The sequence below is a fragment of the Conger conger genome, chromosome 13 (assembly GCF_963514075.1).
Source record: "Conger conger chromosome 13, fConCon1.1, whole genome shotgun sequence".
In the NCBI taxonomy this organism is placed as follows: Eukaryota; Metazoa; Chordata; class Actinopteri; order Anguilliformes; family Congridae; genus Conger; species Conger conger.
Window position 1 is genome coordinate 34,892,923 of NC_083772.1, and position 20,825 is coordinate 34,913,747.

General features: G+C 44.5%; 3 protein-coding genes across 3 annotated transcripts; all 3 read left to right on the forward strand.

Annotated features, from left to right (window-relative positions):
- The first annotated feature begins 90 nt into the window (after positions 1 to 90).
- Positions 91 to 3,391, forward strand: LOC133107555 (G protein-activated inward rectifier potassium channel 3-like). The gene is made up of 3 exons (XM_061216546.1): positions 91 to 441; positions 1,084 to 2,131; positions 3,072 to 3,391. The coding sequence occupies exons 1-3, from the start codon at positions 91 to 93 to the stop codon at positions 3,389 to 3,391; spliced, it is 1,719 nt and encodes a 572-aa protein (XP_061072530.1).
- Positions 3,392 to 7,660: 4,269 nt separating this feature from the next.
- tmprss5 (transmembrane serine protease 5) lies at positions 7,661 to 15,432 on the forward strand. The gene is made up of 13 exons (XM_061216547.1): positions 7,661 to 7,690; positions 8,515 to 8,659; positions 9,155 to 9,253; positions 9,558 to 9,671; positions 10,768 to 10,903; positions 11,212 to 11,325; positions 11,456 to 11,499; positions 11,714 to 11,876; positions 12,583 to 12,767; positions 13,142 to 13,240; positions 14,048 to 14,190; positions 14,929 to 15,081; positions 15,368 to 15,432. Exons 1-13 carry the CDS (start codon positions 7,661 to 7,663, stop codon positions 15,374 to 15,376), a joined length of 1,434 nt encoding a protein of 477 aa, XP_061072531.1. The 3' UTR covers positions 15,377 to 15,432.
- Positions 15,433 to 16,378: 946 nt separating this feature from the next.
- pih1d2 (PIH1 domain containing 2) lies at positions 16,379 to 20,729 on the forward strand. Its single transcript, XM_061216549.1, has 5 exons — positions 16,379 to 16,751; positions 17,273 to 17,396; positions 17,763 to 18,005; positions 18,483 to 18,757; positions 20,449 to 20,729. Exons 1-5 carry the CDS (start codon positions 16,572 to 16,574, stop codon positions 20,581 to 20,583), a joined length of 957 nt encoding a protein of 318 aa, XP_061072533.1. The 5' UTR covers positions 16,379 to 16,571; the 3' UTR covers positions 20,584 to 20,729.
- Positions 20,730 to 20,825: the final 96 nt, after the last annotated feature.

Genomic DNA, 20,825 nt, shown 5'->3' on the forward strand with positions numbered 1-20,825 from the left:
TTTCCCCCTAAAGCACTGGGGCTTTGGAGGCTGTCATGTCCAGTCCTGCTTTCTGTCGCCCCCCAGCCCTGAAAAGGACCGCCCCCAGCCATGATCTCCACAGAGATCCGCAGCAGTGTGGCCTCACAGGAGGTCCAGGGCTGGAGGAGACCGCACCTCCGGAGGAACTCTGTGCCTCCTGTGCGCACCCTCAGAGCCAAGCACCTCCTGGCCTACCTGCCCCGCCCATCCCAACGCTCACCTCACACGCTCACAGAGAAGGTGCGCTCACCTCACACGCTCACAGAGAAGGTGCGCTCACCTCACACGCTCACAGAGAAGGTGCGCTCACCTCACACGCTCACAGAGAAGGTGCGCTCACCTCACACGCTCACAGAGAAGGTGCGCTCACCTCACACGCTCACAGAGAAGGTGCGCTCACCTCACACGCTCACAGAGAAGGTGCGCTAATCATGCACTTCACACTAACCGGAAGAAGGATATGCTAAAGTGAAGAAAGTGTGAAAAAAAGGCTTTTTGAACAGTGATTTAATATAGAAAATACAGAGGGAAAAATATGCCCAGTATTTTGACATATAGCCTTATAACTATGCCATTTAAATGTCATGATTTGAGTGTATTGTTGAAATGATAATGGAAATCAGCTTCTAGCCAGCAGGCCTGATGGCGGTGATATTTATTATACTCACAAATGGTGCTTAGCTGACTGGAATTGCTGGTTAATTTGGGAGCCCACATGATATCTATTATACGTACAGTAACATTCAAACAATAATAATTGTAACTGGGACAGTACAGTTCATAGTGGGACAGCTCCACTGTAAATAAGGTATCAGTAAATGCCAAACTGTTTGAATGGATAACATACATGCACTCTATGTTGCACCGAGTCATAATTAAAAAAATGTAAGAAACAATTCGCAGTAAGGACATATTAACTGAAATGCCTTGGTTCCAGGCTGAATCTACAGTGGTTACTAATGTAGCAGCACCGCCCTGTTTGTGGGGAGTAGTGGGTAGAATTGTGGGAACAGTAGTTACTGTGAAACCTCACCCCCTCTGCCATGACCTCTGACCCCTCAGGAGCGGGAACAGCCCGGTGAGGTCAGCTGCAGAGAGTGTCGCGACCCGGGGAAGCCCCAGCGCTCCCCTCTCTGCCACAAACGGCTCAGCTCCAGGTGGCGTGTCCGGGGGGCCTCCCGCGTCCAGCGAGGACCTGCCGGGGAGGCGGCCATCTTCTCCTCCCCCGCCGCCTCCTGCCGCGGCCGCCCGCGCGGGGAGAGGTACGTGGAGGCGCTGGTGGGGGACGGGAGGAGGCGCTTCAGCCCAGAGGGGGAGCAGCGGCAGCGCTACGTCACCAAGGACGGGAAGTGCCACGTCAACCTGGGCGGGATCGACGGGCGGGCGCGCTTCCTGTCGGACGTCTTCACCACCCTGGTGGACCTGCGCTGCCGCTGGTTCCTGCTGGCCTTCACCGTCTGCTACATCGCCACCTGGCTGGCCTTCGCCCAGGCCTACTTCCTGGACGCCTGGCTGAGGGGCGACCTATGGCATGCCACGGAGCCGGAATGGCGGCCCTGCTACCGGAACGTGGACAGTTTCCTCTCCGCCCTGCTCCTCTTGGTGGAGAGCCAGATGACCATCGGCTACGGCTCCAGGACCGTGACGCCGGAGTGCGCGGAGGGCGTGGCGCTGCTCATGGCCCAGTGCATCGTGGGATCGGCGTTAGACGTGCTGATGATGGGCTGCGTGTTCGTGAAGATCTCGCGGCCTCAGAAGCGGGCGCAGACGCTGGTGTTTTCAGAGCGGTGCGTGGTGTCGGCTCGAGACGGCCGGCTCTGCCTCATGTTCCGCGTGGGCGACCTGCGGGAGAGCCACATGGTGGAGGCCAAGATCCGCGCCAGGCTGGTCCGCTCCCGGCTCACCGCGGAGGGGGAGTTCCTGCCGCTGGAGCAGGCCGAGATCAGCCTGGGCCTGGACACCGGAGCCGACCGGCTCTTCCTGGTGGAACCCCAGACCGTCTCGCACGTCATCGACCCCGCCAGCCCGCTGTGGGAGACCAGCGCCCAGACTCTGAAGAGGGACAGGCTGGAGGTGGTGGTCATCCTGGAGGGGATAGTGGAGGCCTCAGGTATGTGGATGCAGACGTGTGTTCAAGATGGCCGACGTTAGCTAACGTTAGCTGACGTTCAGCAATGTATTCAAACTTTTTTCTGTTCGCACGAACGTTAGCTAACGTTAGCTATCTGTTTGAAAAGGTAGTGGCTGCTGATGGGGAAAATTCAGAGATAACAAAATCTGTTATAATACACATATAATTACTTCTTACCTTTAAAAAGAAATCACAGGTAGGCAATGAATCAGCTAGCTGGTAGCTAGTTGGTCCTAAGTCGCATCCATTTGTATTAAAAAGGGGGTGGTGGTTAAATAAATGGAACGTTCATTTAAAATCATTCAACAGTAACTGTTAGCTGCAAACCTAGTTCACCATAAACATATGCTGTCTTGAATGCACACACGCAAGTGTGATAGGACAACCTGGCATCATGCCTTTGCCATCAATATGGCCAGATCATGACATACCAGGTTGCTAACATGACCAATCCATTTCAGAACTAACTGTTTTGTAAGCCAAACCTTACTTGGCGCAATTTTTCGTATGCATATTTCAGGGTCTGGTATTTTTCTGAGCTGCTTGTAAACTGATTTCCCAGATGACATGACATATGTTTTTGCATAATTCTCAGCTGACTATGTTAACACAGACAGCTCACCACAGGAGGTGGAGGGGGGCAGGGCTAGGGACTTAGTGGTCGTTTTAGATACTAAGACCAAGAAAAGAATGCTGATGATTGTGGGCCCTACTATATTATTTCCCGCAAAGTAGGGTTTAATATACTGTATTGTTTAGGGGCTTGCTGTTTCTCTGTATCTTCAGTCCTGGGGAATGAATCTGGGAAAAAGAATGGACCGCTGGTAGTATTGGTTAGATTTCTTACTGCTAAATACAGCACTTTTTTATAATGTTACATATAATAAGTGTTTCATTTTATTTCATTTTATCTCTATAGGCATGACTTGCCAGGCCAGGACCTCGTACACAGAAGACGAGATTCTGTGGGGACATCGTTTTGAGTCCTGCATGACGAAGGAGAAGGGGGCTTTCCAGGTGGATTACAGCACCTTCGACAAGACCTACCCCGTCAAGACCTGCTGCTACAGCGCTAAAGAGATGCAGGAGAGGCCAGATCTCAGCTCCTATTGGAGCACTGTCTCTGATATCCACCAATCCCAGCCTCGTGAGCACCTGTGGGCTGAGCACAGAGCTGGAGTGGGCTCATATATACACAGCAGTGAGAGGAACATCTGTGATGTGTACGCCAAAGTATGAGTGCACTCTTAAATATGAATACGCACATTCAAGAATTCCTTTTTTTATTTCTTCCAAGGCTAGTTCTATTTTATGGATCTTCTATTAGATTAAGTTTTTTTATTAGTGCTGGTTCAGTTTTATGAATGTTTTATAAGATAATGTTTTTATTAGTTTAAATTAATTTGGCACCCTCGCTTGTATTAAATATGTTTTCAGGTTTAAGCCATTGGTAGTGTTGATGGTCTTTTCATGAATATGCTTGTTGGCTGCTGGCCAGGTCATTATTTCCGTGTGTGGATTCCTTCCACATTTTGAAATGCACCATCATAAAACTAAAACCCTTTTCTGCTATTTTTGGAATCTGTGTTTTTTTGCACTTTTAAACATCTATGCAAAAATATAACCTTGTACATCTACAAAGATATCCAGAACAGCTATCACACCAAATAGAGTCACAGTCCAAAGCCCCACAGTATAAGCCCAACTTAATTACACTTGCTGTCTTTCCCTTGTGACTGTGCTTCTACCCAGTTGCATTTACTTTCATGTCATGTTCCAAGGTCATGTCTGAGGGTTAACACGGTCTTTTAACTGGAAATGTGAGTGCACATTCTCTCTCCCCCAGTAGAGGGTGCCCTTGCATACAGTTACAATGCAGACACCTCTCTTGTGCAAGTATCAGCTTTCTAGATCTGCATGGTTTCTGAACCCCATTAACTGATCAGAGATCAGCTTCCCCACACTACCATAATCATAATCCCAGTTATCACGCGGCAACATCTTAAAGGGGCGACATTGGCTCAGGCAGTAAGAGCAGTCGTCTGGCAGTCGGAGGGTTGTCCGTTTGATCCCGCCCTGGGTGTGTCAAAGTGCCCCCGAGCAAGACATCTAACCTCCAAATGCTCCTCATGAGCTGGTTGGTGTCTTGCATGGTAGCCAATCACACAGCCGTTGGTGCGTGAATGGGTGAATGAGGAGCATAAATTGTACAGCGCTTTGGATAAAGGCACTGTAGAAATGCCAGCCATTTACCATTTACCATGAAATGATCTGGAATGCGTGTGGGCATAATGTGTCTTCATACCAAAGTCTATGCATACTGGCCCGAGCTTCACAAGGCTAGCTCCTGACCCGTAAGTCAAGCTGCGATCCTCAAAGCGCTCCAGATATGTAATTACCTTCTGCTCTTCCATTTCTTGGATTCACAGGTGCAGCTGCTGAGGTCAGGAGCCGAGTGGTCGGTCAGCCGTCAGAGAGGCGTGGGTCTGACGGGGTGGGGGAGAATGTGAACGGGGGGATTTTCTGGGATTAGCTCATGACAGAATGATTTTGGGAATGTCTCTGGACGTGGAGCGTCCCTCACCTGGTCCCTCTTCACATGATCCTCGAGCGTGCCTGCATGGTCTCATGCCCGTATCAAAGGCATGTCTCACCGAGCAGACGGCTGGTGTTACGGGCAGGCACCATAGTGCTCAGTGTTTTAACATAACATAACATAACATAACATAACATAACATAACATAACATAAGGTAATGGTGTGAACAGGCCATTCAGCCCAGCAATGCTCGCCTTTTCCTACCCCTAAGTGTACCTACTGCCTAAATTGCCTGAAAGATAAATAGAATCTAACACCATATCAAGCCTGGTCTTGAAAACCTCCAGTGTTTCTGCCTCCACTACATGCGCTGGCAAGCTATTCCACACATTGACCACATTCACTGTGTGAATATCTGTACAGAATTTCTCCTTTTCCAATTTCCATTTGTGGTCTGTTCTGCTGTTTCGATGTGATAGTGTTACTTAACTCTACTACTTCTGAACACTGATCACAATGCTTATCACATTTTTAACAGAGGATCATTTGATGGTCACTATGTTGCAAAATGGAAAGTTCTACTATATATTAAAGTGCCTTAATGTGTACATTAGACATAAAATTCTCAAACATGTATTCATCAAATAGTTTATAATAAGTTTATAATAAGATTGCCTCTACTGTACTCCATCATAACCATTTGACATATTTTATGTCATTTATGAAGATTTAATTTGGATATTAAAAACTGTATTATTATATTTTGTGTGTATTGTAAAGATAGTGAAGTGCCTTTTTACCGTTTATGTGGAAAAAATACAAAAGGAACAAGAAACCCATTTAACCAAGGTTCACAACTTCATCAAATCGACATATGTTTGTTTACATAGCTCCATTAAAATCCTCTATGAAAAACTATGATGTTTGATGTAAATAAAAAAACATCCTGCATGAAAGTAAACTGAAACAGCACATTTTGAAATAAAACCACTGCTTACTGAATTTTCCGGGTACTGAAATGAATGACCAGTTTGGCTAAAAGTAACCACAATCAAACCTGAAATATTTTTAATGGAAAAATAAATTCAAATGAAATAGGTTTTCTATAGCAGACATAATTTTGGACCAAAAGCCCTGCAGCAGAAGGATATAAAAGTTCAGTAAAGCCTGCATGATGACAAAAAGCTAAAATAGAATTGTGCCTTTTCCTGACGTTGCATCAGTATTTCAGCAGTCACACGAATTTCAGAGATATGAAAACATGTCATAAAAATAATAAATTCCATTTTTGTTAATAGGAAAGAAGAGCATGCTGAACATGTCTGTCAGCACCTGATCTGAAAAATGTTTATTTAGTTGGTTCAGTCCGCAGATTAGCAGTGACATACCTTTTGATTCGTAATTACTTGGATTGAGTGATATGAGGGTTTTCAACAATCCGTAATAATGACCTTTGCTGAGAATGTGCGAATTGTCAGCTGTTCCACTTCTGAAACAAAGTGGACCCTTCTGTTGGCACAGGTAGGAGCGTTACTAAGCAACCTGTACCCTATCGGTGCTCGGAGGGGTATCTTTGGAGATGTTTGCCCCCACAAAGAACTGGTTCAACCAGCCTTTGGCTAGGCCCCATGACCCCCCTTGGCAAAACAACAGGTTCATTCTTTTTCGCCACTGCTGACCTCATTGTCTCTTTGTAAAGGAAAATCCCGCATTGCATTCTGCTAAATGGCAAAGTATCGCACAGCTGGGCGCTCGGCGCATCTCTCTCTCCCTCGCGCGGCGTTTCACAGATCACCGCCGCGTTTTCCTGGACACGGACACGGGAGGAAAACATGGTGAGACACCGCCGGCTCTAGTCACACTCACCCCAGCGCTGTTGTACTTAATCCCCGCGACCTGAGTTTCCTCCGAAATATCGCGTTTGATGAATTTGAGGAGAGACCCTATGGTCGTGATGGAGTTTTGCGCATTTTGGCACGTTTGCTGTTCTAATTTTGTTGATTTTGGATGGTGCATTTTGGACATTTTACTTTCTACGGTCAGTAGCCTTTAGGTTTGCTGTAGTGTAACCGTAAAAAGGCGTCCACTTTAAAGTGAGGCATTTGCATATAAGACGAGACCAAATTTTATTGATTCTTTTACGATATTGTGATTGCTCAGATAAGTAGTCTATGAATTATTACACATATTTTAGAGCTTCTATTTCGTTTTTCGTTAATTTGGTATGATAATTGTGAGGTGAAAAATAGTTATGATTTGTATGTGTACAAATCCATTAAAATACAATACATACTCAAATATGATATAAAATAGTAGCTCAAGATTTTTCCAGTTCTTTTTTTTATACATATGGCTTAAGAATAATCAGTTTTGCATACAAGAAAAAATAGTAACAATTGAGATTTTCACATATGATAAAACTAATTTTAGATGCATGCACCTTTGTGACCTCAGAAATGTTGAATATACAGAAATATTAAATTCAGTACCTGAGCTGTAGAACTGAAATGCAAGATAAAGTTTGTGCACATTTCATAATAGCTTGTTATTCATGAGGTCAGTCCTTTCAATTTCCTTTGCATTAATATACCTTTCCCCTGAATGTCATAGTTTTTCTGGTTTGAAAAGTTTTAGTTTAGTTTTAAAATAAATAGAAACCATTCACTCTTTCACTTCCCAGCACCATGTCAAAATACAAAGAGTTACAATACAAAGCCTATGCACACAAACGGGTATCTTTATTTTGACACACTGGTTTTAGAAAGCAGCTGTGATTCCTTTGAGACAGTGAATGAAGGTAGCGCTTTCCAACTGTACAATGTTAAAGATAGGTTTACCGACGGCTCTCTGCCAATGCGGCACGTACGAGTGGCTCAGACGTAAAGGTCGGTGTGTTCACCTCCTGTCTCTGGGAAACAGTGAGGCTCATTGTGCGGATGTTAGTCGGAGTCTCGGGGAGGTGTCGGGAGACATGGCGAACCGCAGGCTGGGGGTCCCGCAGGTGGCAGTGCTGCCTGCCTTTACACGGCTTTGAACCCGGCGTGTGGTGGAGTGTCCCTCCCTGTGAATGAAACATTGTGTGCTACGCCTGCGGACAGCTGAGAGGCTGTCTACGGCTCACGAGCGTATTAATTAAAACTGCAGGGATAGCAGTGGAGAAACATAAGCTGGTAATATGCTGGGGGACAGGGTGAAGGCAGAAGAAATGTAACTGAAGCACACTCACGCTTCACATTTCACAGTGAAAGGGAGAGATTTTTATTATTACAGAGAGCTTCACCTGGGGATTTGGGCTGCTTGTTCAGCCAAGACATTGGGCTCCAGTGTGTGGATGGTATCCATGCCTGACCAGTGTATAACTGGCCCTAGCATTGCTCAGGGAGTGAGAAATTGATCATTGTCCAAGAGGACTGCATTTAGTTTGGCTGTGCAACCTCAGCTGTACACTTCAGACCTGGGTCGATCACATATTTGTTTTGGATTCAAATACTTTTTCAGCTTGTCTGGTGTATTGGAAACTATGAAATACACTGAAAACCTGCACACCCCGCCTTCTGGCCCTCTTGGTTGGCTCGATTGCATCAGGCAAGGCATCAGTAGAGCACAGAAAAGTATTTGAATCCAAAACAAATATATAATTGACCTGGGTCTGGTACTCTTCCTGTACAACTCCTCCTGGAGCTCAATCCTGAAATGGAATCTCACACCGTATGTGAGTGAAAATAGTGAAAGAAAATAGAATGAGAAAAAATGACTATCCTTGCGAATAACAGAGGAGATTACAGTGATGGTTGCCCCCAGTCTTAGCTGGCCTTTGTCCGTTAGAGTATTGAAGCGGACACGCTGTCTGTGATTGAAAACCCTGCTGCTGTTCGACACCCCTTTGGAAGAGACGGGGCGGGTGTGGAAGGGGCCGCAGGTGTCCACGGCAACCCGGCCTGGCTCAGAGAAATTCACCGGGAGAATAAAGGTGAGGCCTCTGGACCCCGTATCATACACACTGTTCGGAGACACCTTTGTGTTTCCCAATCATAGTCACTGAGCACATTCAAACTAATGGCTTACATTACATTACATTACATTAATGGCATTTGGCAGACGCTCTTATCCACAGTTGATTAGATTAAGCAGGCAACAATCCTCCCCTGAGCAATGCAGGGTTAAGGGCCTTGCTCAAGGGCCCAACGGCTGTGCGGATCTTATTGTGGCTACACCGGGATTAGAACCACCAGCCATGCGTGTCCCAGTCATTTACCTTAACCACTAGGCTACAGGCCGCCCCACCCCATTACGCATTTACTGCGTCAAAATCAACACAATCGTCTTTGAGCACACTCTCTATGTTTAAATTCTACACAACGTGTTCCAAATGACATATCTCCTCTTAGAGTGTAGCAGAGAAAACCACTCTGCATGGTTGTAACCCTGAGCACAGCTTAAATGCTGTGTGTCTTTTTTCCCGTAGGGTCTTCCAAGGTGACCGCCCGCAGGTTGGTGAGAATCTTGGCCGCAGTGTGTGCAGTTGGGGTCCTGGGGGGTGTAGCTGTTGGAGTTTGGTTCATAGGTAAGAAACTGATTTGTGTTTGAATCTTGGACAGAGATGGGTTGTTCGGTCTCCTACACAATATGATCTTTTGTGATACAAAAATGTTCTGAAATATGGTAAATGTATGCATTTAAGATATATTGCGCATTACATTTGATTAAATTAAGAAGAATATTAATGCATTTTTAACTAAATATATTGAATTAATTTTAGTATGAGTATGTCCTATGAAGGCCTTAGGAAGATAGAATGACTTAAAAGTGACTCCACCATTTTGAATATTAAACGATTTTTAACAAAAACATTTTTATTGTGATTCCAGTAAAACTGCTGTTGCGACCTGCAATCACCCAAAGCCCAGCAGGTCTGGGAGACACCAAAGAGACCTCCTTCTGCAACGTGACAGAGGACATCTCTGTCGCTGACCCCAGGAAAGGTCAGTGTCCTTCTCTTTCTGCTCCAAACCGCTGATCCAGGATCAGCTGGGGGCAGCACGGTGGATAGCACTGTTGCCTTACAGCAAGAAGGTTCTGGGTTCAGGCCCAGCCAGTTTGGAGTTTGCATGTTCTCCCAGTGTCTGCATGGGTTTCCTCCAGGTACTCTGGTTTCCTCCCACAGTCCAAAGACATGCAGATTAGGCTACTTGGGGGAGGTATTAACAGGGTGTTGCTGAGCTTCAATCAACCCACCCTCTAATAATAAAGGTAAATACATAAATACATATTCCTAACCCTCCTGCCCAAAAAACACTGTGTGAGGTATGGGGATTGATTTAAGATATGTGGTCTCTTTGGCTGATGGGCAGGCCCAAGAAAGAGAGAAATGCCATCTCAACAAATAACTGTTAATGCTAGTGTTATGCACAGTGTCTGTGGGATCTATTCTGATGCTGTTGATGGTGCAGTGTGACTCAAGCAAGGTACTTAACCTTCATCGCTTCAATATATATATCTAGCTGTATAAAAGTACTGCATATAAAATTGTAAAGGGTGCAAGTCAACAAATATAATTTGTTTTTATCCGCACATTTGTAGGGAAAGGTACATAATTTAAAGCAGTGAATTGTGCAAAGATTGGCGACGAATGATCAACAACAAATCCTCCTAGACTTCACTTCAAGCACTAGCTGTACGTGTGTGGCATTCCCTGTTGTCCAGAATCAGAGTCGGTGCCAACTGTGACTCTTCTGAGCTGTGACTCGTCTGCCCCCCAACCCACAAACCCTAGTTGTGTGTCTGATTTCCCTGGTCATCTACCAATCATCTGTCAGTTCCCAATTTTAAACACTTGCATGCCAATTATTACTGTGTCTCTGTTTTACTGATGGCGTATTTTGTTTTTTTCATGTCACTCCCAATGCTGTTACTACATCCTTTCAACTTGTGAGTAGGTGAGTAAATATTCTTTCATAGTTCAAAACTGCTCATATTATCAGCAATAGTGAGGCTCCAAAGTTGACTCATACTTATAGCATGAATCCTGCAGTATGATTGGACGGGCTCACGGAGGGATTTTCAACCAATCAGGCTCAGTGTTTTACAGGATCAGCCCGGAGAACTCGCTCTTGGAGATCCAGCTGGAGCGGCTGCAGACGTGGCTGCCCGTGTGTTACGAGCGCTGGAACTCCTCCCTTGGCACGCTGGTGTGTCGCCAGCTCGGCTACCTCAGGTCAGTGGACCAAAACAGCCAGCAGGAGAAGCCGTTTTGGGGACAGAAATCCATTTTGCCATTTTTCAAACGAATTTTTCAGTCTGTATAAGCCATTGTTCCACTAGGGGCAGGATTTAGCTGGGCTGATTTACTGGAGCTAGAAGTACTGTATACAGCCATCAATGTTAACCTGAACTGGTGCTGCAACAGTAAAAGTCCTAAATTATGATTGGAGAGTTCATATTTGTAGAGATGAAAATTGGGATTAAAAAGTTGTTTCAAATAACGTGATAAAACATTGAGGTAATAGAAATATGTATTCACAGGCTGACCAAGCACAAAGGAGTGAATCTGACAGATATCGGACCAAATTACACTGACGGCTTCGTTCAAATTACTTCAGAACACAAAAGCAGTCTAGAAAACATATGGCGATTCAGGTAAATATGTTTCCCCTAATGTTTTTACTGTTATTATTATCTTACCGTGCAGTACATGCTTATTGAAATGATTGGCAAACTGAAATGCTGCATTTATTGTTTATGTTTAACTTGATTGTTTTTGTTACAGGGGAAGTTGCCTCACAGGAAAGGTTATAGCCTTGAAATGCTTTGGTGAGTTCGCATTAAGCGCAGTCTCGTGAAATAATCACTCTTTAATAACTAATGAGTAATAACTAAATTACCTTCAATGACTACATTTCGCAAGAGGCGAATCCACACGATACAGGTGTACGCTGTACGCTGCACAGTCAGACACACGCAGGCACACACACGGACACAGACACCTGTTTGACTTTTGCGTGGTGGGTCTGTTGATCTCCTCGAGAGTGCGGGACTCGGGCCAAGCTGCCCAGGATCATCGGGGGCGTGGAGGCCACTTTGGGCAGGTGGCCCTGGCAGGTGAGCCTGTACTACAGCAACCGCCACACCTGCGGAGGCTCCATCATCACCAGCCAATGGATCGTCACAGCCGCGCACTGCGTCCACAAGTAAGAGGCTCCACTGTCCGTGCTCAGCAGCGCTGCAGTTTAACACCGCCGCGACGCGGCGATATGCGTCTCCATGCAGTGCGTTGACGAGATATGAGTATGAAATGTTTATTCAAGTTTGGTGTTTTGCGACTTTTAAAAGAAAATTTGTAATTCTCAAGTGCCTCACTCAGAAAAAGCTATTCACCGTGTCCCCATGAGCTCACCGATTTGAGCCGTGGCAGTTATAGTGCGTTCATGAGTAAATCGTCAGTTTCTGAATTTCAAGTAGGAAAAGTGCTATAAAGATCTTTAAATGTCATCATTCTGAGCTGGAATCTCAGGCACCCCTGGAGTGCTCCGAGTTTGTGAGACGACCACAGGAGAAACTTGTCGCAGTTGAATAAAGCGTTGAAGCTGAACATCATGTTTTTTTTTGGGTGATGTCCATTATTCCGAGCATGCATGAATGTAGCAGGGTTGGAGTGAGGCTAATTATGTTGCCCTTTTATCAGCGTTCTGACCTTTTGACATGAGCAGTGAACGCACCATTAGACCAGGTGCATTGGAGTAGTACATGCACTTCCCGGGAATTGCAAGGGTGGATTGTTGATTTCAAATTTGGGGAAAGGGGAGAGGAAAATGTTAATAATAAATAAACATGCAAAAGATAATAGAGGTGAAGACTTATAGCATTTCTGCGCTCTGGCTGACCTTGGCTCTGAAGTTACAGGCTCCCTCAGGTCTCCAGCTGGGTGGTGTATGCTGGGATAGTCACTCGAGGCTCAGCCAAGCTCGCCCAGCACACGGGCTACGCCGTGGACAAGATCTTCTACAACAAAAACTACAACCACAGGAGTCATGACAATGACATCGCCTTGATGAAGCTCAAGATTCCTCTCAATTTTACAGGTGAGATTTCTACACCTAGCATGCTTTTCAATACTGTGTTGCTATGACAGGAAAATTGCACTACAGTCAATCATACACTACCCAGCATAGCTGTTGGCTGTAGTCCACATAGTTAGGGCCAGAATTCAGTACCAGGGCACACTGATAGTAAATGTTGGGACAATAGGACTACAATTCCCTACATTTGTAAGGACTACAATTCCCATACAGTTAAGTGTCTCTGCCCTTATTATGGACCTTCTATGTTGCCTTTACATTTTAAAATTGCAACACTATTTTGTTATACTTATATACACAGTGGTGAAGAAGGCAGCTTTCTCCTCTCACTCGTGCTTACAGCGACATATATTTTTATGTTTTCATATTTATTCCAGACACCATCAGGCCAGTGTGTCTGCCACAGTATGACTATGACCTTCCAGGAGGAACCCAGTGCTGGATCTCTGGATGGGGTTACACACAGCCTGACGATGGTACGAACACCCCACATGAGTCACTGGCATGGTGGGGAATCTCATATTAGACCTACAGTCCGTGAGTTTGTCACTAAGAGGTAACAGGACTCACGACCAAGGGAGGTGATCCAGAACACAGGAGGCAAAATGTAGTTTGTTTGCAAGGTGAAGCAAGTGGGTGTGCTGAAGTATTTACATTAACCCGTGGAAAGCAGAGAAAATGGTTTAAATAAGAAAACAGTAATGGCTCAAATAATAAACACACCAAAAGAAAATGCACTTATAGAGTAACAAACCAAAAGAAAACTTGCAAGGCTGCAGAAACGCTCCAAGACCAGGGTTAACATTGAAGTGTGCATTATTGACTTTAAACATGTTCTCTGTTTTTTAATTTTATTGCTGTATTATTAATATGCATAAAATGTTAAGAAAGCATTTTGACACTTTGAGAACTGTGTGCAAATATGCTGGTCATACTCATATTTACATTTGCTTTGTTATTTTCCACAATGTCAGTACAAATGTCTGGTATATTCAGGATGTCCGCATATGAATACATTTTCATATTTGACAAGCATTAACAGTGGTGAACAGTTGTACATGTAAGCCCATGGAAACAAACTGAAGTCTAAAGGGATAACAAACTTAAAATAGTTGTGTTAAGTTTGTCTTTGACTGTACACTATACTGTATGAGTGCTTTATTGCCTTTACTATTTTGCTATATTTTACTTTGAGATATTTCTATAAATACTACGTGGCTGTGAATGTGACTAGTAGGCTGAGCTGAATGTATGTATTCATAATCGTACTCTTTCTTTGACAGTCCATATCCCTGACACACTGAAAGAGGCACCGGTCCCGTTGATAAGCACAAAGAAATGCAACAGCTCCTGCATGTATAACGGAGAGATCAGCCCCAGAATGCTTTGTGCCGGGTACACTGAGGGCAAGGTGGATGCCTGCCAGGTCCGTTGTCTTAAAATCCATCAGTTACACACACCTCCATGGGTTTGCCTCATTATGGATTCTATAAAATAATTAATATATTACATTTTGTCATTTGAAATCAAATATTAATGTCTTTACACAATCTAGTACAGTGTCATTTCTTGAAGAAAAAATCTTCCAACTTGTATTTCAAAGGAAGATATGCTTCCAGCTCTCACAGATAGTTGCAATCCCTTTCATTCCCTCTGGGTGGCAGCAGTAAGGAGAGATACCTCATAAGTTTGAATCCAAAGTATGACACCAATGGTGTTGTTCAGTAAATATGCATCCATTCGTGACTATGTTACATGATTGGGACCTGGAAGTTTGGTGGTTCAAGCCCTGGTGTAACAACGATAACATCCACACAGCTATTGGGCCCTTGAGCAAGGCCCTTAATCCCACATTGCTCCTGCTTAATCTAATCAACTGTAAATCACTTTGGACAAAAGCGTCAGCTAAATAACAAATTATTACTTAATTCTGAGGGAGGCTACTATGAGTGTAAGGAACATATAGATTTTCTTTTTTTTGTTTGTACATTTTCACTGTTTGCACTTCAGCTTGTTCAAAAAAAAGTTTAGCTAGCTTGTAAAGCTTTTTCTTAATACCATTTTGTCTGTGGTTCAGTTTAAGAAGCCTGGAAACAGGGCTGCAGTCAGCTGTCTTGCAGAATGAGATATGGGGTCTTTGTCTGACGTGAATAACTTTCCCCAGGGGGATAGTGGGGGGCCCCTGGTGTGCCAGGACGACAGCGTTTGGAGACTGGTGGGCGTGGTCAGCTGGGGAACAGGTTGTGCCGAGCCTAACCATCCTGGTGTTTACACCAAGGTGGCTGAGTTTCTGGGATGGATATATGAGATGATCGAGGTAATGCTTGTCTTTAATTGGCAAGAACCCAGCTTAGAAATGCATACGCAATCAAAGTAAATAAAGTTGGAACACTGTAGGTCTAAGGCGTAGTCAACGCTGACAGAAAAATAAAAGTTGACAACTTAGTGTGTGAATATTACCACACATTAAAATCTGTATTACCCAATGCATGTACCAAATGCCAAACAGCAGTAATATCTCATAGAATTTAGAAATATATTTTGTGTTGTGCGTGGTTTTCCAGTATAAAAAGTTAAACCATTTGTTCTCCTATTTTGGCCAGAACTACTGAAAACACAAAGAAAAGGGAAGACGGGATGGGAGAGCAGCGGAGATCTGAAAAGAAGCAACAGTCCAAAGTTGTATTTTTAATGTGCAAGGGACACAGAAGATGCACAACCAGTGCTGTGCTTTTGTGTATTTGTGACCAATGCACTACACTACTTGTATTATCATGAAGCAGTTTATATCCTCACTGTACATTTCTATTTAAACTCTCCAGTTTCTTATATGGTTCATGTGCAAACACACACATACACACACACACACACACACACACACACACACACACACACACACATTTTTATACCTGGAATCCACTTACTGCTTCATGTTTTACTTGTTGCCTAAAAGCAAACCAAAGAGATTACTGGTTGTGGTGAAATTAACTGGATTTTAAACAGTGATGAATGTCAATTTCCTTTAATTTTAATTTGTAATTGTATAAATGCATATTATTCAATCTGTAAAATAACAGTTTTGGCCACTGTATTTTCCTATTTAAAAATGTTTGTCCTGTATGTGTGTTATTACCTGTATGCAAACATATTTCTAAATACAGTATATTTCCTTTATTATATCAATAAATTCAGATATATACATGTTTCCAGTCCATGTGTTGTTGTCTGTCATATCTTAGAAATACAGAAACAAAACCATTAGTAATATGTCTCATAGTCTAGTTGTTATAATAGATCGTGGCTAAGCGCTGTCTGTTTACATACTTGATTAATATAACATTGGTGTTTTATATGATAAACGTATCACTTCAGTTTGTGAAATCAGTCTTCCAAGAGCTGGCAATGTAAGCAACTAAGCACCGCCTTTCTGAAAATGTATTGGGATTGGGCACAAGGTTTACATAACTCGTCCTGCAGGGGGAGTTGTGTCTCTTGTGTACTTGTGGTCCTCGTTTCGTTTCCATGGTTACAAAGGAGCCTGGAACTAACAAACGGAAGCGGCTCTTGGAACCGTGTAGCTAAGGTAATCTAAGTTAAACTTGCTAAAGTGAAAAAGAACAATCGCATAAATGTCATTTAAAGTTTATGCTAGTTAGACATTTTCTCTTGGTGTTATGTCTCGTTTGTGAAATGAAGCTGGACCTTGCTCAACTCAAGTTAGTTACTTACTAACTGCTGCTGCATAGCAAGTTAGCTAATAGTTGTTAACGTTTAACAAGTAGCAACGCCTCTTCTCCATTAGGGAATATGTCAGCAGTTCAGGGCCAAGCGGTTGATCTACAACAAGTTCAGCAATTGTGGTCTATGCTGGATGAGATGTCCAATAATGATCCCGAAAGCTACCGGAAATTCATGGAACATCTTAAGGAGGACGCCGAGTTATACTCCCCACCTCAGCCACACGCTTGCTTACGCACGTTTATACAGGTAACATAACAACAAAGTGTACTGTAGTTTTTGTGTATGAACATACTGCGACAGATTAACGCAAAACATGGGAATGTTATTCTCAATATGTAAACACGCCTGCATTGTATGAAGGATATGTTAGTTAACTACGTTGCGGACGTTTTTCCACAGATTTGCTTTATAATGGGTATTGGGGTATTCAGGAATTTTTTAAAAAAATAGAAAGTACACACAAAATAATTCCAAACACTCTGTTCATTGATGTTCTGATTGCCATGATCAGTCATCAGAAACTTCTGTAACAAGCTAGATACAAGATCAAGGATACTGTCTGTGTAATTGGAAATGTAACATTACATTAGTAAGAGTGGCATTCGAGTGTGGAAGAGAATCAGGTGCACTATTTGAGGTTTTCCAGGTCTTCTCCTCAGTGTGCTGGCTCAGCCTGTTAAGTGTGAGACAGAGCGCAGTGGTGCTTTCTCAGACCCTGCCTGGTGTTCTGCGTGTGGTGAGGGGGATAGCCTGTGTTTGTGTAACAGGAGCCAAACGGGGGGCTTCTCTACATCAACCTGTGCGGCTGGAAACGAATCCCTGCACCCAAGGGCCACTCCGATCCAGTTCCTGTGGTTGGAGGGAGACTCGAGACATGTTCTGATGACAAAGGTAACAGCCTACACTCCTTGTTTTTTGGGGGCTTTTTTTTTTTTTTACCAAGGCTGACTGCATTGTTGGGTGGGAGTGGCCTTCTTGAAGTAATCTCATAGCTGGTCCAGGATCAGGTAATTCTGTCCCAATGTCAACCTGTCTGCTATTTGAACCATTTCAAGGAGGATCCTGGGCTAGTGCTTTGTTGGTAGGAAAAGGCAAGCAATGCCGGGCTGAATAGCCTTTTCTCGTCATTATCTTATGTTATGCTGCATGTGAAATTATCTGAAGGACCTTGTTGCTAGCTGGCCACTTAGTTCACGTTACAGTAACATAGCAGTGCATGATAAGAGTTTACTCAGTTGGTGTTCTCTCTTTCCGTAGAGACCTACAGCGTGGCGGATGTTGCCTTTAACCCCAGCTTCCTGCAGGGGGCGGAAGAGAGCACAGAGGATAAGCTCCACCTCCTGGCCCTCAGCTTCACCCAGCATCAGCACGGCCTGCGCCTGTCCCAGGACTACACCCTGCTCAGCAGCAGGCTGAAAGGCACTGTCCAAAGCCTGAGACACCGCCTGGCACCTACACACCAGGAAGCCCCCTCTGCTCCTGCCCCCAAGTCCCCTTCAGGTAACTGCCATGACTGCTCTGACTGCCTGTCACTACCAACCCCACCGCTGTCGCATTGTCCGCCTCGCACAGCTGGAGCTCAGCAGGGTCGGGCTTTAGCCTGATTTGTACTTTGTCAGAAATGAAAGTGTCGCGGAATGTTTCACATTTGTATTTCGGTCAGGACAGTTCTGTTGTCTCTACGGTAACAAGATGCCAAGCAGCTGAGGTTTACGTTTTTGAAAATGTAGCCTATCAAAGACAATGAATTTCAGCATTCCATCTGGCTGTCCAATCAGTACTGCACAACAAAGTACGATTGTGTCCGCCCCGTAACAAAATTTGACATTTGCGCAACACTGAGAAAAAGCGTTACACTACTATTTTTTCTGTTAAAAATTTGTCATTTCTGTCAAGCAACACTTAAAAAGTATAAATCAGGCTGTAGTGCAAATGTGTAAGACTTCCTGGCAGAACTGAGTTGCTAAGTCTCCACAGGCCTCTCGCTCCTACAGCAGATCTCCACTGTCCGGGGGGAGCGGGCTGAAAGTGTGGACAGCCCTCCCATCCTGCTGACCCCAGAGACCCAGGCGGGCCCAGCCAAACCGGCTCTCATCCAGGTCCTCTCCAGCACAGACTCCGCCCAGCCGCGACGGCCCAGGCACCAGCTCAGCACCGCCACAGATACTGGCGGGACCGGCAGGACCCTGCGGCTGACCGTGGAACTGCCCGACGTCTGCTCCATGTCAGAGTGCCAGCTCAGTGTATCCCAGGTACAGAGCTTTCATACAACAGGTTATTTCTGCTCCATGTTAGAGTGCCAGCTCAGTGTGTCCCAGGTACAGAGCTTTCACACAACAGGTTATTTCTGCTCCATGTTAGAGTGCCAGCTCAGTGTATCCCAGGTACAGAGCTTTCATACAACAGGTTATTTCTGCTCCATGTTAGAGTGCCAGCTCAGTGTATCCCAGGTACAGAGCTTTCATACAACAGGTTATTTCTGCTCCATGTTAGAGTGCCAGCTCAGTGTATCCCAGGTACAGAGCTTTCACACAACAGGTTATTTCTGCTCCATGTTTGAGTGCCAGCTCAGTGTATCCCAGGTACAGAGCTTTCACACAACAGGTTATTTCTGCTCCATGTTTGAGTGCCAGCTCAGTGTATCCCAGGTACAGAGCTTTCACACAACAGGTTATTTCTGCTCCATGTTAGAGTGCCAGCTCAGTGTGTCCCAGGTACAGAGCTTTCACACAACAGGTTATTTCTGCTCCATGTTAGAGTGCCAGCTCAGTGTATCCCAGGTACAGAGCTTTCATACAACAGGTTATTTCTGCTCCATGTTAGAGTGCCAGCTCAGTGTATCCCAGGTACAGAGCTTTCATACAACAGGTTATTTCTGCTCCATGTTAGAGTGCCAGCTCAGTGTATCCCAGGTACAGAGCTTTCACACAACAGGTTATTTCTGCTCCATGTTTGAGTGCCAGCTCAGTGTATCCCAGGTACAGAGCTTTCACACAACAGGTTATTTCTGCTCCATGTTTGAGTGCCAGCTCAGTGTATCCCAGGTACAGAGCTTTCACACAACAGGTTATTTCTGCTCCATGTTAGAGTGCCAGCTCAGTGTGTCCCAGGTACAGAGCTTTCACACAACAGGTTATTTCTGCTCCATGTTAGAGTGCCAGCTCAGTGTGTCCCAGGTACAGAGCTTTCACACAACAGGTTATTTCTGCTCCATGTTTGAGTGCCAGCTCAGTGTGTCCCAGGTACAGAGCTTTCACACAACAGGTTATTTCTGCTCCATGTTAGAGTGCCAGCTCAGTGTGTCCCAGGTACAGAGCTTTCACACAACAGGTTATTTCTGCTCCAGACCACAACTAGAATGTGATAATGATCCAGAATCTGGTCTTTCTGATCCAGACCACCACCACAGAGAATGTGAATTACAATCCAGAGCCAGTTCTTTCTGATCCAGACCACAGCCAGAGCAGAATGTGATCCTGAAACAGTTCATAATAGTTCATACTACTTATTAAAATGTTCCTGCTCCCCGAGCCTTCTCAGCAGGGCTTTTCCTCAGAATGCCAAAGTGAATTTACATCTGGAGACACTACCAAATAAAGTCACGCACAACAACTATAGAAACAACTTAAGGTGATTTGAGGCAGTTTGATTTGATCAGGGTCACTTGATTTGAGTTAACCACATATATTGTAGTAGGCAATGATTTAGGATCAGTAATTCACACAGGACAATGGTGGATTTAAGAAAAATGCGGCTTAGGGTATGCTTTGGCGCATTTGTAAGTATTTCCTGTAACATCGATGTGTGTTGCAGGTATGTACATTTTCCATTTTCCTACGCAGTCAATATGGCCCTTATTGCTTCTACACCCAATGTGTGCTCTTTTGTGATTGCTTGGCTGACATCACAGAATACATTTGTGGTTTGTTTTGTCTGCATTGAGGATGATGTGGTGCTGGAGGTCGGGGACACATACCACCTGCACCTACAGCTACCAGAGGCAGTGATGGAGGAGGAGACCAGCGCTGTTTTTAACAGGAGAAAACGCACACTGTCTGTCACCATGCCGGTGCTGTAGACATGACTGCCCTGCAAACCACAGTGCCATTGGGACAATTCGTGAAATAGGAATGTTCCAGAGAACAGTTGTGTGCATGCACTCCCTGCTCTTGCCTTGCTGATTAAAGTATTCGTCCGTCTTCTCTTGTTTGCACAACATTTTGAGGTTCCAGTTTTGGAAAAAATATGTATCGATATATTAGAGATGTATGAATTGATTGATGTTATCTTCTAAAAATGTAATAAAAGTAATCAGTAAAA

Excerpts from the sequence above, each read along its gene's own strand:
- LOC133107555 (XM_061216546.1), top strand. The coding sequence starts at position 91 with ATGATCTCCACAGAGATCCGCAGCAGTGTGGCCTCACAGGAGGTCCAG. Across the intron at positions 442-1,083 it reads CTCACACGCTCACAGAGAAG|GAGCGGGAACAGCCCGGTGA; the intron begins GTGCGCTAATCA and ends CTGACCCCTCAG. Across the intron at positions 2,132-3,071 it reads GGGGATAGTGGAGGCCTCAG|GCATGACTTGCCAGGCCAGG; the intron begins GTATGTGGATGC and ends TTATCTCTATAG.
- tmprss5 (XM_061216547.1), top strand. The coding sequence starts at position 7,661 with ATGGCGAACCGCAGGCTGGGGGTCCCGCAG. Across the intron at positions 7,691-8,514 it reads GCAGGCTGGGGGTCCCGCAG|AGTATTGAAGCGGACACGCT; the intron begins GTGGCAGTGCTG and ends TTTGTCCGTTAG. Across the intron at positions 11,326-11,455 it reads GAAAACATATGGCGATTCAG|GGGAAGTTGCCTCACAGGAA; the intron begins GTAAATATGTTT and ends TTTTTGTTACAG.
- pih1d2 (XM_061216549.1), top strand. The coding sequence starts at position 16,572 with ATGTCAGCAGTTCAGGGCCAAGCGGTTGATCTACAACAAGTTCAGCAA. Across the intron at positions 16,752-17,272 it reads GCTTACGCACGTTTATACAG|GAGCCAAACGGGGGGCTTCT; the intron begins GTAACATAACAA and ends TTTGTGTAACAG. Across the intron at positions 18,758-20,448 it reads GCCAGCTCAGTGTATCCCAG|GATGATGTGGTGCTGGAGGT; the intron begins GTACAGAGCTTT and ends GTCTGCATTGAG.